Source organism: Cyprinus carpio, chromosome B5, assembly GCF_018340385.1.
Source record: "Cyprinus carpio isolate SPL01 chromosome B5, ASM1834038v1, whole genome shotgun sequence".
In the NCBI taxonomy this organism is placed as follows: Eukaryota; Metazoa; Chordata; class Actinopteri; order Cypriniformes; family Cyprinidae; genus Cyprinus; species Cyprinus carpio.
The window spans coordinates 37,669,970-37,688,180 of NC_056601.1; the positions used below are offsets into that span (position 1 = coordinate 37,669,970).

General features: G+C 38.6%; 1 protein-coding gene across 1 annotated transcript in view; it reads right to left on the minus strand.

The window, feature by feature from the left end:
- Positions 1 to 1,844: 1,844 nt before the first annotated feature.
- Positions 1,845 to 18,211, minus strand: part of trabd2a (TraB domain containing 2A) — a 47,354-nt gene continuing 30,987 nt past the window's right edge. The window contains 3 exon segments of the mRNA XM_042723369.1: positions 1,845 to 3,430; positions 6,268 to 6,453; positions 13,986 to 14,076. Coding sequence (XP_042579303.1) covers positions 3,244 to 3,430; positions 6,268 to 6,453; positions 13,986 to 14,076 — 464 coding nt within the window. The 3' untranslated portion in view covers positions 1,845 to 3,243.

The following is an 18,211-nucleotide window of genomic DNA, read 5'->3' on the forward strand; positions in this document are numbered from 1 at the left end:
TTGTGTAAAAATATATTTCTATATCCAAAAAAAAAAAAAAAAAAAAGTCCAAAAATGCTAAAGTATGTTTTTAAAAAAAAAGTTACATATACATCTTAATATAAAATAAATTTTATGCTTATATATGTTTTGGCAATTTTTTGTTTAAAAAAAAAAAAAAAAACATTTTAAAATACATGTTTTGGTATCCAAGAAAACTTGTTCAGATATGTCACATTTGAAGAAAAACTAAAAATCAGCAAGGAATATACTTTATATATACATCTAGTTATACATCTGGTTTTATCTAAAATGTGGATAATAATAATAATAATATTACTATATATATATATATATATATATATATATATATATATATATATATATATATATATATATAAAATACCTCTAGTTATAAATCTGATTTTATCTAAAATGTGGCACACCTGGAAATGTATTTCCAATTCCAAAAGTAGATTTCATTGAGCTTCACTGTTTATAACATACATATATTTTGGCAGGAATAGATTTGTATTTTTGTCATATGGGACCAAACAACAAACATTCCTCTCATGTCGTTCCAAACCCTTATGACTTTCTTTCTTCTATGAAACACAAAAACATGAATGAATGTTGGTAACCAAACCATTTTGACTTCCATTGTACAAACAAAAAAATTAACTAAAAATCTTCTTTAGAGTAATGATGGAGATGAACAGACGCTGCGCTGATTATTAATATTTCTGTTTTGATCTGGTGCACCTGTTTCTGTGTGGTTTCTCCTCACACACATGTGCGTTTGAACATACAGATGTTTCTGTCCGTCAGATGAATGAACCCAAACTTTGTTCTGTTTCCCAAAGATCTGTTTGATGTGAATCACAAAAATCCAAAGCAAAGAACCAGCATCAAATGAACTTCACAAATGCAAAACATAAAGAAATTAAAATTGCATTCATTTGAAATAATGGTTAAATATGTCAATTCAGGTTTGATCATGTGAATATTTTTCCCCAAGTCTCTCTGTTCATATTTTATATAATGTACTTCTCAGGTGTAAGATGGACTGTGAAGATGAGCAGCAGGTGCTTCGTGAACCGCGGCCCTGCATTAATGCAGTGAGAACAACTGAGAGCAGACTGGCTTTGATGTGACGCATCTGTCCAGATCAGTGAGTCTCACGAGTGTTTGAAGAGCATTCATCAGCATTTCCGTCAGTCATTAGCCTGTGTCTTCCTCTAACATCTCTGTACTTCGAGCTGCCCGCTCCAGCAAACATTCTGGTATTCTTTATAGTTTTTGCACTATCAATATGCACCGGGGTGTTGAAATCGCTTTTGAATGAGCGCTCACTGTTCACTTTTGATCAGGTGCACTTTGTGTAAAGGAGCACATCTTATTAAGATCAGTGATACACTATATTGCCAAAAGTATTGGCACCCCTTCTAATGAGCAGGTTTGACTACTTTAGTAATCTCCATGAGTTCAAATCTTAATGTTGGAGCATATAGTGATATTTTAGGGAACTGTGTGCTTCTAATTTAACAGCAACAGTTTGGACAGGACTCTTTTCTGTTCTAACCTGCCAGTGTCTCTGTGTTTAAGACAAGGTTCAGAAAGAAATGATTGATTGAGTCAGTGTGGAAGAACTTGACTGGTCTGCTGTGAGACAGAAACTCATCACCAAACACCAGTGACACATACATAAAATGAGTTTTTGGCTCAAGGTCTGCGTTTAAAGTGACAGACAGAGCAGATACTTTCAGTTCAGAACTGTAGCATGCGTTTTCCAGATTAACTAAATGAGTTTTATTTCTATAAAAAGCCAATCAACAGTGAGGCGGTTTACCTTTTCTATATTAAAAACAAACAAGCAAGCCCTGCCCAGATTTAAAAAGTAACTCAAAAGTAACTTAACACATAACTTTCCATGAAAAGTAGCTAAGTAATGCAATTAGTTACTTTTTAAGGGTGAAATGCAATATTGTAATGGGTTACATTTAAAAACTTTCCCCAACACTGTCCAGATTCATACACCAGTCTAAACTGTGCGCTAATTATAAATGATCCCTGACAGCAGAGATTTGGACTGAAATAAAGGTTTACTCTAGCCAAACACACACATTCCCAGAAAAGGATCATTCAGATGTTCTCATAACTGTATTCAGTTTGTATTTGACATTCATTAGAAATATCTGATCTCAGATCAGCTCTCACAACCCAACTATGATATTAACCACAACATTTTTGGTAGTGATGAATGATTTACAAAGAAAAATCCTTTCACACATTCATTGGCAACCAGAAATAAACCAACCCATTCAAAATCATAAATTGGTCTTATGATTTATTTTAAAGAGCATAATAAAAGATCTCTTCCAAAGAGTGGCGGCGCCAGTCGCTGGTTCAAGAAGAACCTGATGAGTTCAAATAACTCAGTGCTGGATCTGGAGACCTCCTCTGAACACACAGCTGTCAGGACGAGGACGAGGACGAGGATGATGAGATGCAGGTATCAGTGTTCATTTGCTGTGAGGAGAGCCAGGAGATCAGATCCCTCATAAACCTCGCTGCTTCTGTTCCAGCGTCAACCACAGAACAAGAAGTCATGTTCAGAAGCTGAGAACGCCGTGACAGACGCAGGAACAGAACATCTGTGTTCATCTTTCCTTTGGAGAACCTTGAACTAGATAAATACTTTATTTCTTGTAACATCATAGACAAACATAATTACCGTACCGTCACAAACACCAGATATGATTTACATTGCATCATTCTGTCATAAACAATCACATAATCACATTTAAATCAGCTAACACTATCTATTCAATAAATTAAATGACTCATTCCTATGTCATAAACACAACATTTTAAACAATCATCAAATGCATGAAGTTGACAGATAGAAGAAGAAACTCAACGGCGTGAAACTGGCTTCTGCACAAACCGCCTGTAAATCTGCTTTCATGTAAAAACCGTCACTGTAATGAAGGAAGTGATTTGTTTTCTATGGTTTTAAAACAGAAATTCACTGCTGCTGTTTCATGATTGGAGCCAGTTAAGCTGGTTAGTACACAAAAATATAATGACTCTTCTTTATATATTTATATAATAAGTGAACAAACAAATGCTTTATTCAAATCTCTAAATTACATCTATTATACATCTGATTCTTCAAGAGCGGAAGTGAAGCGCTTGATTAGTCCAGCCTGAAGCAGCAGCGGGAGGTTCAGGGTTAAACTCGAACCCGCAGCTCTTCAGACGTCAGGAAAGCAGCAGCAGCCGCAGGATCTGAACACACAGAGCCGTCGCAGTGAGGGCGGGGCTCCAGGAGGAGGAGCCTGAGAACGTCCTGTGCTGATTGGCTCTGCCATGCTCCTGTGGGTGTGTCTGGACTGGGATGTAACCGTTGATGATGCGGACGACAGGAGGCGGAGCCTCGGCCGTCACACTGCAAGAAACAAGAGAGAGAGATCTTGAGAAACACACGCCTTCATCATCATCATCATCATCATCATCTAATGGTTATTCAAATCCAATGTACAACATCTGACATACAGTGAAAATTTTGAATGATACTCCACTCCAGTTTGTTCAAAATCAAAAATGCTGTTTCTAGAGTTATATCTAGCTGACTATCGAGAATATGACCATACTTTATCTCTGAGTTAAATGTGACGTTAAATTAATTCATTTATCCGAATAAACACTAATCAACACTATCCACGATTTAAACACAGATCGATCGATTACATTATCCTCAGATTCAGTGTCGTGATTTCAGGTTTATTTGGTGCTGTAACTGGTAGTAAAGAGGAAGAGGTTATTAGTGATCTATCAGCAAAACCACATTTAGTGAGTGAATTTAGTGACAAAAGTGACAGAATTTGAAAGCTGAGACTTTGTGTTGTATCAAAAGTAACAAAGCTTGTGAATGTTTCATTGCGTTTTGTTCACACATCAACTCATAACTGTACAGATGGATTCTTGGGATTTAAGAATTGGTACCGGTTCATCAAAATGAGAATCGATTAAAAACGCTAAAACAATATTTTTCATCTCAGCTCTAATCATCATAATCTAATGACTATCCAAATCCATTTTTGGCAGATTTCGAGCTGAGCAGTGAAATGTGCAGGAGTGGTATGAATCTGATGATGGCTCACAGTCACTCAGATCAAACACAGGACTGCGACTCTACAGCCGTCTTCAGTCACGTGAGCCTCCGAAATCTGCTCGTTTATGAAATATGAAGGAGGCAGGGAAAATAAATGGAGGTTTGGAGTCTGTCAGAGCTGCTGAGATGGACGGGAAACACAAATAAAGAGTCTGAGGATTTCATTCCCGTCCTCCATCTGTGTCAACACACGCGTGTGTGTGTGAGCGTCTGTGGACGCGATGAAATCCAGAGACGCGTGGTTCTGTCTGTTCTGGATCTCATACTGCGGCCCGTTCCCCTCCACGGGTTCAAACAAATGAAGTCTATATTCAGGACCCTGTGTTTGTTTTGACCGTCTGGGACCTGCTTGGTTTTCATAAACAGTTTATTAAAGAAATATTTTTTTTACTCAGAATTACGTGGGCGACTGTAAAAAGTAAATTCAAGCAGGTTTCCAGAACACGGTTCAGGCTCGGCAGAGAACATGTCGTGTGGGATTAGACACGGGAACAAGCATCAGTCTGTTCATAATGTGACACTGAGCCATGAAACGTTGGTGTACATTAAATATAGCTCATACAGATGAGGAATTTTGGACGCAGATGCTTCATTTCCAGCACAGAGGACAGTCAGTCTGAGATTCTCAGTCAGGATCTGTGTTTGGAAACAATGTCCCTCGTGTTCATTAATGAACTGCACTGAATGATATTCAGCAGGTTGTGACGCGTCTCGAGTATGTTCAGCGTTCCTCTGCAGCAGGTGAGGACTCGTGTCGGGACAGAAGCGGCTGAAGTGCTCCGGGCGTCTCGCAGGAGTCTCGCAGCCGCTCCGGCCGACACTCGAGACGCAGCCGCAGGCCAGACCCAGCGTCCGGAATCCCAGCCGTTATCCAGTTCTCATTCCCACAGTACACGAGAACCGCTCCCATACAGACGTGTCTTCACCGGTTACTGACCCGTGACAGGTCATTATCATTAACCATAAAACCGTTAAAAAAAATATTAATTTAAAAAAAAAAAAAAAAACACAAAAAAAAAAAAAACAAAAAACAAAAAAAAAAAACAAAAAAACACAAAAAAAAAAAAAAATAGTAAACAGTAAACAGTAAATATAAAAATAAAATATTAAACTATTAAATTTAAGGCTAACTATACTAAAAAATAAAAACTATAAGCATGTTTAAAAAATAAACTAATAAAAATGACAACAAAAACTTTAACCAAAATTTGAAAAACTATTTATGCGTATTAAAACAACAACAACAACAAAAAACAATAATGGCAAACACACAAAACAAAACAAACTAAAATTCAAATGAAAACAGAAATTTAATTTAATTTAAAATGACAAGAACTAGGTTCTATTTCAGAGATTTTAATAACTATAAGTAACTTGTCAACTAGCAATCATTAGAGGATTAGCGACTGTCTGCTTAATATCTTGATTTTCATGAACATTCAACTCAACTTATTCTACTAACCCTAACCTAACAGTCTATGGGTCAGTTTTACTAACAGCTTGCACCAGTGCAAACCGTTAAAATAAAAATAGTTAAAATAGTACTTTCAGGTTTTACTAAAGATGCGCGGTGACGAATTAGCTCTGAAAAGGCATGGACACAGTTATTTTTGCACCTGACCTTTTTGAATATGCATTTCTAGGAGTTTCCCTTTCAGACGCACAATTTCTGGGAGGAGAGTATTTAAAAACGTATTACACAACACATTTTACTAACAGCAAATTACTGGTATTTGCACCATCATTAAACGCCAAAATAAAGCATGTCTTAAACTATTTTGTGCTTGAAATGGCTGGCACCGCTGAGATGAGAGAGGATATTTTCCACACGTATTATTAATTTATTTTGAATTTCAGAAGAACACCTTTTCCGAACATATCAATTGCCAAGCCATGTTTTTTTCTTATTTGCTTTAGGAAATAAAAGACGACCTTGAACCCTCAACTAGGAGTCACACAATACCAGCTCTATCAAAACTTATAGCAACCCTTCATTTTTTGGCGTACTTTTCAGCGTACTGTGGCTTTCTTTATTTCTTTCTTTCTCGGTATATTGCGCTGGTTGATGTGTGAATGAGTCTGTGCTCTTTACAGGTTTGTGCTGGTCTCACCTCTCCTCCATCCGCACCCAGAGGTCGTTGAACTGTCGATGGCGCTGCTTCTTCTGCTTGTTGCGGCGCTTCTTCTTCAGCCTGTGCTCCACCTTCTCCAGGAGCTCCAGGAGATGCGGCTCCTCGTCCTCCTGAAGATCTCGGCTCTCGTGGAGGAACGGCTCCAGAGGCTCCCGCTCCGAGACGCTAAAGCAGAAGATGACAACCAAAACTATCATATATTAAAAACACGATATATTAAAAACACGCTTTAGTACATACACCAGTATTGTCCCTAAATCACAAAAAACTTCTCAAAGCACAAAAAACAGAAGTTGTGATCTTTGAATAAGAATGCAAGAATTCAGTTCAGAAGAAGTTGATTCAGTCAGATGTGTTTGTATAGTGCCTCCACAACATAATATAATATCTCAATATCTTCATGCATTATAGTCAGATTTATCAGATTAGAAATGTAGGATAATGTAGTTACATTTTGTGACGATATAAACAGTCAAACAGTTGATTTGCTATATAGTGAATATCGCTTTATGTGGGTGTACTGTATGTATGTGGATAAAACTGGAAATACATCCAACTTTCTATGAAGAGCAGAAACTCCTCAGAATAACACTCGACAGTCGCTGGACTGGTGTGCAGTGAATGCAGACGCAGACGCACACATCGAGTCGCTGTCGTTCCTCCATCTGCTCCTGATCAAACCTCTCTGACTGCTAAAGCATCGCAGGAATTTATGACAAACGCTCCGATGCAAATAAGCAAATAATGGAACTTTCCGGACCTCGGGTTTCCAGTGTCTCCTTCAATCTGCCAGTCCATTCATTTCTGGAAGCGAGTGCAGTCTGAGATGGAAACACTGAATGTCCTGGACGATGCTGTGACAGAAGGAGGGATTGTTTCTGCTGGCCGTGTGAGATGGATGGTGTTTCGCTGATGATGGATGGGTTAATCGGACTGATAAGAGCACAGTGCACGAACATCCTGTGATTCTTCTGTACAGTCTCATTTTTATATTTTCAGATATTTTTTACTATTTTTAAAAATATTTTTATATGTGCATTTAAAAGTTTTAGTAATTTTGTTGATTGTTTTTGTCTTTTTTTTAAATGCCTTTATAATTTTATTTTACGTTACGTTAAACTAAATGAAAATTAGAAATGTTGTCTTGGCAACTAGCTGAAATAATATGTTTCAGTTTTTAATATATATATATACATATATATTATTTCAGTTAACTCTCATTTTATTTAAACAAACTAAAAATGATTTAAAAAGAACTATAATAGCTATATACTGTAGTTATATTTAAAAAATACACACCAAACTAAAAATTCAACTAATTCAAAAAGAAAATATAGAAAAAAATGTAATTTCAAAATATTATACTTTAAAAATAATAAACATTAAAAAAAATGACTAAAAAAAAATTTGCATAAATTAAAAATAAAATTTTAATATTTAGTATATTTTATTACTCCTAATTAATTTTAAGTTAGAAGTACTAACACACTAAAACTAACAATTAATTAAACTATAATAAAACATTTTATTTCAGACAATATTTCTTGTTTTCATTTGGTTCAAGTTAGACACACTAAAATTAAGTAAATGTAAACTAAACTTAGTAAACTAAAAAAACAAACAAACAAACAAACAAACAAACAAAAAAAACCTATAATAACTATGTAGGCATATAAAAAATTATTAAAACTGACAAACACAAACAAAAAAAAATAAATAAATAGAAAACTTGTAAAACCGAGAATACAAAAGTAAAATGTTAAAAATGACAAAAATTAGGTAACGTTTCTAATTAGACTGTCTTTTATTTAGACATTCTAGTAACTATAAGTATTTCATTTCAGTTCACATTTATTTTAAGTAATGATTTTTTATTTTTTTTGTAATAACTCCGGTGTGACACATATGTTCTTTCACAAGTCCTTCAGTACAAATGTGTGTGATTTCTAACAGCACACACACGTCATGCACTGAATCCAGATGATTCTGTTCAGCCCAACAGAAGACTGCCCTGCTCTGTGAATGAGTCCTGATGTGTTTGCTGTGCTGACCTGAGTCAAACCAGAACTTCTGACTGCCTCAAACCCGCGTCTCCTTCACTGCACTCAGATCAGACTGAGAGACTCAGAGCGCCTTCATATTTCTGCATAAGTTATGATGAAACCCATGAGCCCTTCACACAATGGCCCCATTCTGACCGCGCCGGGACCCTCATTATGAGCCCTGCATGTGGGTGTGTGTGTGTGTGTGTGTGTGTGAGTGAGAATGTGTGTGAGAATATGTGTGTGTGTGTGTGTGTGTGAGTGTGCGTGTGTGTGTGTGTGTGTGTGTGTGTGTGTGTGTGTGTGTGTGTGTGTGGTGCATTAAAGTAGTTTGCTCATTTTTCTGGCCTAAGACACATTAGGGTGTGTGTGTGTGGTGTGCATGCGTGTGAGTGTGTGTGTGTTGTGTGTGTGTGGGCATGCGTGTGAGTGTGTGTGTGTTGTGTGTGTGTGTGTGTGTGTGTGTGTGTGTGTGTGTGTGTGTGTGGGCATGCATGCGTGTGAGTGTGTGTGTTTGTGTTTGTGTGTGTGTGTGTGTGTGTGTGTGTGACCATGTGTGTGTGTGACCGTGTGTGAGTGTGTTTGTGTGTGAGCATGCGTGTGTGTGTGTGTGTGTGTGTGTGTGTGTGTGTGTGTGTGTGTGTATGCGTGCGTGTGAGTTTGTGTGTGGGTGAGTGAGAGTGTGTGTATGTGTGTTAGTGAGTGTGTGTGTATTTATTTGCTTATTCTGACATTCATCAAATCTGTCAGTAGTTGGTCCTGATATTCACACAGAATGCATCTCTGCTGAAGAACATGTGAAACACCAGCTGAGCTTCTTTAACTTCAGTGCAGTGCTTTAGACTCAGTTTCATGAGTGAGACGCAACAGTCAAACATATCCTTAAAGAACAAAATTACACAGAAATTCAAAACACCTTCAATAATCATCATCTGCTGTGTTTGATGATGCTGACAGACTGAAAGCTGCTGCTGTTTTCCTTCACTGTTAATAATCATCTGCTGCTGTTATACTGACAGTCAGGAAGAGTCTGAATCACCTCGACCTCTAAAACTGAATGTTTTGGCTAGAAAATATTTAGCATTTGTCTTATTTTATATTATTTCTGAACATATAGGATATGTTTAGGATATGTTATTTGACCCTCTAACTCTAGCAGTCTATTCTAATTCTATTTTATCTATTTGTTGACTTGACCCTATAACACTTGCACTCTCTATTTTCTCTAAATGTTTGTTTTCTTTAAAAAAAAGGCCTCTAAAGGCCCCAGTATACTTCAAATGAAGTTCGTTTTCGTTTTTCTTTTGGGAGCAAAAAGAAGTTAGAAAAGGCTGAGCGAAGGTGTACTGTTTTCGAACATTTCGACACCCCTGCGCTGCAGGAGGCGGAGTGTAGATTAATGTAAACATGACTCGAGACTCTCGCGCGTATGCCCTAAACACAACAACGATGAAATAATGAAGTTCAGGCAATCTAGGTGTGAGACGGGCACCAATGGTCAGAATATTATAGACAAAAGAATAATGATTATCAGCAGTTCAGAGTCAAGTATCATGTTTGCAATACAAAAGAACCATTCTTTGAATGGTTGAACAGACACTCGCAAGCTATCTGTCTTCCGGCACAGCATCATCCATGAAGGACCCGGCATTGCCCTCCAGGCAGCTGCAAACTACATCTACAATGGTGGGCAAAGGGTACACGGCAGCCGGTCAGGCTGGTGCTTTCTTGCACACCATGGTGGTGTTACAAGTATACCAAGCCAACCTGCTGAAGGAGCTCGATGAGGGCGAGGAGATTAAGTCTGATGATATCACAGAGCTCAGACGAACCACTGATCTGTCTCTCTGTGCCACCAAAGAGACCGCCCGCACCATCAGCAGGTCTATGGCGGCACTGGTGGCCACAGAGAGACAGCTGTGGTTGACCCTGTCTGAGATTAAGGAGAAGGACAGGGTCTTCCTTCTGACTAGGAAGGCCTCGGCTAAGAAGCCCTGATATATGTGTTACAGGGCATTTGAGGGCAGGCCCCTCGGGGGAAGAGTGGTGTACACTTCATCATATGGTGCCTGTCTCTCCTCAGAACGTAGCAGTACTGGGAGGCTCGCTACCTCCACGGAGGTCTCTAGAGCAGCTAGATCGTGCACCCCTGCCGGTCCTCCACTTCAGGGCATCCAGCTAGCAGCTCTAATAACACAAGAGGTCCCTTAGTAGACTATTTGGCAGTGTGGAAGCTTCTGCCAAATGTGTCTCAGTGGGTCCTGCACACTGTAGAAAAAGGCTACCGCATTCAGTTCGGTTCTCCTCCGCCTCGTTTCAACAGGGTGATCCCCACTCTGGTGGGCTTCGAGCAGGCTCTAGTAATGGAACAAGAAGTAAACACTCTCTTGAGGAAGGAGGCCAGCGAGATGGTCCAGAGTACTTCATTGGTACTTCATTGTTCCATAGAAGAATAGGAGGTTGTGTGCCATTTTAGCTCTGCGTCAGTTGAACCGCTCAGTCATGCGACTGAAGTTCAGGATGTTCACACTCAAACAAGTCGTGTTTCAGATCAGGTCTGAGTACTGGTTTGTCACGATCGACCTAAAAGACACATACTTCCATGTCTCAATCCTTCCCCAACACAGGAAGTTCCTGAGGCTTGCATTCAGGGGCGAGCTTAACAATATCGGGTCCTTCCATTCGGCCTTGCACTCTCACCTCACATTTTCACCAAGTGTGTGGATGCTGCTCTGGCTCCACTGCGACTCCAGGGCATCTGCATACTAGATATTCATGCCACTCCCGGCTCCTCTGTTCTCTTGCCTTAGTTGTGGTCTTCCACACTAGGCAGGGATTTGAAAGTCTAGCAGCATGGGCATACTCGTTCCCAAAGCCTTTTGATGCAGCTCGAGTTCCTGAAGGGGAACATCTCTAGGTTACGAATGCAACCATGGTTCCCCGAGGAAACGAGACGCTGCATCTCCATACTTCCGGCAACCCTCCCATCAAACATCAACATTCATTCGCCCATCATTCAGCAGCATTCCCAAAGTGTTTTGACACAGGGTCTCATTCCTTTGGGGAACCATGGATACATGCATCACCTAGAGATGTTTTCTTGAGAATGTTACTTGAGTAATAGTGTTTGTAAGCTGAATAGTTAAAAAACAAAATGGTTCTCTTGAATCACATAATGCGGAGAAAATGCATGCAGTGTGTCTGTGTACACAGCACTGTCAATCTTCTGCGGTGGTGAATGTTGTGCTGTCGAAGCAGCCGCTCTTCACATCTCTTCTAAAAACATCTCTTTGCTGCAAAAACTGCTTCTGCTGCTTGAAATCTTGCAATTATGTGATTAGCAGATTATAGTCCATCACTGGCAGTGAATGCATGTTTGTCCCCTACTGACGTCTGATAATGAACTGGAGATTGTTTTTGTTTTTGAGGGACAAAAATGTGGACAGACACAAAAACAGAACAGACTAATAATTCTGCAGACGAGACTCTTGTCAGCAGCTCCTCATCTGCTTCGGTTCTAAACAATGAAATTACACAAACCACAGACTGGCCTTACTCTGAAAATAATTTCCTGTTAGTATCAGTAGAAAATAATAATAAATAAACAGACTGTAACCTCTTTAGGGAATCCCAGCCAGTTATCCCAGCGTAAGTGATGAAATACACACATCTGCTGATGCACATTAATGCAGTTCAACAGAACACAACATCAGTCTGAAACTGAAGGAGCGCTTAACAAAAATAAAACTTAAACACAGAAAACAGATAAACCAACATTAAATATAATCACACCAAAACCACATGCAGAATTAGTTCATGTTAACTAATGTTAAATGGAATCATACTGTAAAGTGTTACTGATATTTGTTAATTATCAGAGTGATTGTTAGTTCTTCAGGCAGCTGAAGGACATTTTTTGGTCCCCATGATGAAACAAGCTAATAAATCACACAGAATTAAGTGTTTTGAGAGTCTAAAATGTCTGTAGTTTAGTGTGAGGGTTGGATTTAGGGTTAGAGGAGAGAAAATACAGTTTGTACAGTAGAAAAACAATTATGCCTATGGAATGGAACTATAAAACATGGAAACCAGTGTGAGTGAGTTTGTCTGAGTGTGTGTGTGTTATAGTGTTTGGGTGTGAGTGTGTGTTATAGTGTGTGAGAGCTTAGATCGGGCCCAACAAATCAAGCCCGACCCTACCCGAGCCCGAGCACGTTGTGTCCGAGCCCGGCCCGGCCCGACATGTTCACTGTAATTATGGGCCCGAGCCCAACTTAAACCCGACCATTTTTAATATGTGGGCTGTTATAACCAGGGGCGGCGCCATGTTTTTTTTTAACGCAGGTGCTGCTGTGCTAGATCATTTAGGCTACAGGGGGGGAGCTGCGCAGTTATATATATATATATATATATATATATATATATATATATATATATATATATATATATATATATATATATTATATAAATACTATTAATAAATGAGCAAAAATTGGCCACTCAATAGTAAATATTAAATTATTTTAATTATCATAATTAAAGTTTTAATTTTTATTAAATTGAACAAGCACAACATTCAGCATTCAATTAAATATTCTTAAAGATTAATTATTATTAATAATGTTACTTCAACATATTGTTATTTCAACATAATATGTGTGTGAGCAACAAGCAAGATGTGCATTTGTAAATTCGGTGAGTTTTAAATGTGTATGTGTGACCGTGGCGCGCCGGCGCCTCCATGTCATTATTATATTGTCTGCTATATTGCTTTTTATGTATTAAATCCAGGCAATTGGTTGATGAAAAATTTATTAAAATGAAGATACAATTAATACTAAACGAAATTCACTTTAAAGAAAATCTTTCTTCAAAACAAAACTTAAACTTGAAACTAAATGTTCTTATTTAATGGCTAAAACACGTATGCTACTACAGACTCTTTTTGTACAAATTGCAGCACATTCATTTAATTCTGAATTTTGCACATGTAAGTTGAAAGGCATTTGTTTGTGCATAGTAACATATCTGTAACATTTATCAAGTTCATAATTGTGCGTGTATTTATTAATTATCTTAATGAATAATACGACAAGGAAGAAGCATGTAAACTGCGTTGTTTGTTTATTCAGAAATAACTGAATGGATCGTAAATGGATCTGAAATTCCGAATAAAGAAAAGTAAAAAATAAAAATAAAAATAAAAAAATAAACCGTGAACAATGATGAACACAGAAAATGATGGGCTAAGACAGTTTTTTTTTTTTTTTTTTTGCTGTCATAGGCAAGCAGCGTGCCGCATTTTATGCACGAGACAAAGCCAACACATATGTTGTCACTCCCCACGACTAGTTTAAAATGTTTCCATACCTCCGATTTTCCTCCAAACTTGCTCAAAGTTAATTCTCCTGTTTTAATTTTTTTCTTTGCTTCTTCAAGCTCCATGTTGCACTTAAGCTACTGAATAGTACAGCACGCACAGCAGGTGTGATACGCCACGCGTGCGAGACTGCTGCGCATGACACATGATGTGCTTTATCACCCGACCCGGCCCGAGGATGGTGGCGGGAAATATCTATTCAGCCCCTGTCCAACACCCGTCTCCTCCACCTCAAAACCTTCAAAGCGCAAAGTGTGTGTTATAGTGTGTGTTACCTGTGTAGCGTCTGTCCAGCAGGCGTGTGCTCCACCTCATAACCTTCACGCCGCAGGACGTCAATCACAGAGTTGTTTCCCAGAAAGTGACCTGAAACACAAACACTCCACCTTCAGTCTCTGAACTCAAGTTAGTCAGTCTGACGCACACACACACACACACACACACACACACACACACACACACACACACACACACACACACACACACACACACACACACAAACACAGCCTGCGGTGCGGAAGCGGTCTGTAATGTTAGATTACTGCACTGATATTTCATGTTCGTCTCGTTACAGGTAGAGCGGGTCACATGACAGTCCTGTTTGCCTCTGGGAATCATGAACTTCCTGTCAGAGACTCTCTGATGGATCAGGATCACTAGTGTGTGTGTGTGTGTGTGTGTGTGTGTGTTTATGTGTGTGTGTGTGTGTGTTTGCCCTTGCTGAGGTTCAGGTTTTCAGTCGGATCCGATGCTGCTAATGTCAGAATGCTGTCAGTATTATTTACATAACTGTCAGTGTTATTATTATTATTAACCATCAGTAGCTAATCTGGAGGATCGTGATGGTTTATTCTTTAATAACCACTGATTTTAATCACCCATCATGCATCTGTAACACTGAATCAAGTTAGTACAATGAACTCAGTTTTAAATCCAAAATCATAGTATCAACGAGTGTTCATAAACAGCGGCACAAACTTGCATGATTGAACTACAGCTCTCGACCAGCGCTTATACACAGATTCATGTCAATATAACCAGGACTTATAGAGATCATGCTTTTGGCACAATAAGCAAGATATACCAATTATATAATTATTTATTTACAGTGTTGGGGAAAGTTACTTTTCAAATTAATGCAATATGTGGTTACCCCATTAAAAATTAACTAATTAAATCACTAATTTACTTTTAATATAAATCAACTCATCATGTTACTTTTGCATTACTTTTTGTCACCTGAGCTGGGCTTGCTTATTTATTTTTACTAACAAAAACCCCAAAGGTTATATTTTATAAGTAAATAAATATATCCCTATAAGTAAGTATAAGTAAATCCCTTTCACAGCAAAAGTGAGATGAATAATCCCCTGTCTCTGTACTCACTCCTGATTTCTCTCAACCCAGGACAGAAGAGCTGTCAGTCGATACATGGAGAAAAGAGGAACTGCTGTTACTTATTTGAAAAAGTAATTCTGATATTTAATTGTAAATTTAAAAGTAACATGTTACCTTACTAGTTACTTGAAAAAAGTAATCTGATTACGTAACTCATGTTACTTGTAATGCGTTTCTCCAACACTGTTTAGATTAATTTAATAAACCTTTATTTAACCAGAAAGAAGTGCTTTGTGCTGTGTACTATGTGTTGTGTACTATGCATTGTGTACTATGCGCTGTGTACTATGTGCTGTGTACTATTTGTTGTGTACTATGTGCTGTGTACTACGTGCTGTGTACTATGTGTTGTGTACAATGTGTTGTGTACTATAAGCTGTGTACTATGTTTTGTGTACTATGCATTGTGTACTATGTGCTGTGTACTGTGCTGTGTACTATGTACTGTGTACTATGTGCTGTGTACTATGTACTGTGTACTATGTGTTGTGTACTATGCGCTGTGTACGTTGTGTTGTGTTGTATGCATTGTGTACTATGCGCTGTGTACTATGTGTTGTGTACTATGCATTGTGTACTATGCGCTGTGTACTATGCGCTGTGTACTATGCGCTGTGTACTATGCGCTGTGTACTATGCGCTGTGTACTATGTGTTGTGTACTATGCGCTGTGTACTATGTGCTGTGTACTATGCGTTGTGTACTATGTGTTGTGTACTATGCTGTGTACTATGTGCTGTGTACTGTGCTGTGTACTTTGTGTTGTGTACTATGCGCTGTGTACTATGCGCTTTGTACTATGCGCTGTGTACTATGCGTTGTGTACTATGTGCTGTGTACTGTGCTGTGTACTATGCGCTGTGTACTATGTGCTGTGTACTATGCGTTGTGTACTATGTGTTGTGTACTATGCACCGTGTACTATGCGTTGTGTACTATGTGCTGTGTACTGTGCTGTGTACTATGTACTGTGTACTATGCGCTGTGTACTATGTGTTGTGTACTATGCGCTGTGTACTATGCGCTGTGTACTATGCGCTTTGTACTATGCGCTGTGTACTATGCGCTGTGTACTATGCGCTGTGTACTATGTGTTGTGTACTATGCATGGTGTACTGTGCTGTGTACTATGTGTTGTGTACTATGCATGGTGTACTGTGCTGTGTACTATGTGCTGTGTACGTTGTGTTGTGTACTTTGTGCTGTGTACTGTGCTGTGTACTGTGTTGTGTACTATGCGCTTACTACTATCCGCTTACTACTATCCGCTTAGCACTATATGTCGTGTACTATGCGCTGTGTACTATGCGCTGTGTACTATGTGTTGTGTACTATGCATGGTGTACTGTGCTGTGTACTATGTGCTGTGTACTGTGCTGTGTACTATGTGTTGTGTACTATGCATGGTGTACTGTGCTGTGTACTATGTGCTGTGTACTGTGCTGTGTACTTTGTGCTGTGTACTATGCGCTGTGTACTATGTATTGTGTACTAAGCGCTGTGTACTATGTGCTGTGTACTGTGCGCTGTGTACTATGTGCTGTGTACTTTGTGTTGTGTACTATGCACTGTGTACTGTGCTGTGTACTATGTGCTGTGTACTGTGCTGTGTACTATGCGCTGTGTACTTTGTGCTGTGTATTAGTTCAGCAGAGTTACACTGGAAATGCAGCACTGAATGGCCGTATTGATCGATGAGCGAGTGGTTGAGAATGCGCCAAAGTCAATGAGAAGAGAGCGAAGAGCCGATGGAAGGCTGAGATAAGAGCCGCTAACCACCTAAAAGCTTTTATTCAAAACTTCCTGAGCTCAAGCTTTTAGCGCGCTTGTTTTCTTAAGGGCCCGTCGCATACTGAGTGCATTCATGCCGTCAGGAGGAAACGCTCCGCAGACATCCAGAACCCAGAAAGCAGCCTGTGTCCTTCAGAGGCGCTCTGATTATTAGAGCAAATGGAGTTTCTTTTCCATACGCCGTAATATTTATATTAGAGATGTTGAGCTGGAGCTGAGAGGCGCGTGCTGGATAAATAAACGCACCGGTGGCGCAGATGTTTGCGCAGACGTTACTCTGCGCAGGAGATCCTGCCACGCTAAAGACATCATTAACTAGTCCATTAGTGAGCATTAACTACTCTGAAGTCGATAAAAACCGATCCTATATTGTCTCATCAAAGCATCTTTGTGTTTATAATCATTAAAGACACTCTGATTTATCACTATTAATCTCTTTAAATCTGATCCAATCATAAAACAACATTTTAAATTTTTTGTCTAGTTTTCCAGTACAATATCTAAACATTCTTAAATCAAGATACATTTACTTGAGATGCAAAATGCCGTCAAATATTTAGTCTTGTTTTTTGAAAAATAAATTGAGTTTATGCATAAAACAAGAACAAATACCTGCTGATGGAGTCTCGTTTTCCCTTTAAATTTTTCTGACCCAATTGGCAGATATTTTTCTTCTTTTATGCATGAATTCTGATAGATTTTTTTTTTTTCAGAAAACAAGACTTAATAAATACACGGTTACTTAAGAAGTAAAATGACTTAAGATATTAAGTTGTGTATTTCCCTAAATAATATTAGGGTTTTTTAATCCTCCTTTATTTATTTATTTATTTTTATTATGATTTTCCTTTTATGTCCCTTTCTGTAAAGCACTATGAATTACCACTATGTTTGAAATGTGCTATATAAATAAACTTTCCATGCTTTCCTATTTGTGACAAAATTACTGAAGAAGACAATAATTTTTTGCAGTGAAAGAACATGTGATTGGAAACCCGCTGCTAGTCTCAGCTAGTATTTCTTTCACCATAATTCATCAGATGCTGCTGTTTGCAATGAAAGAAATAAAGCAGCGCTCCGTTTCATTCACCCACATAAACCTCAGCGTCGCTAGCCGGAGCGGACGTTTCCAGCTAATACACGTATCACGTCTCATTTGTCTTATATTTAGCCTCCGCTTATGGGCAGATTATGGACTTATAAAACCACAGCTGTCATTTGCCTTCGTCCACAGACGCAGATCATCTGGAATTAAACTCCGATTAATGCTGATACATGAAGAACGAGGGTTTAGTTACATGTGCGGTTTGTG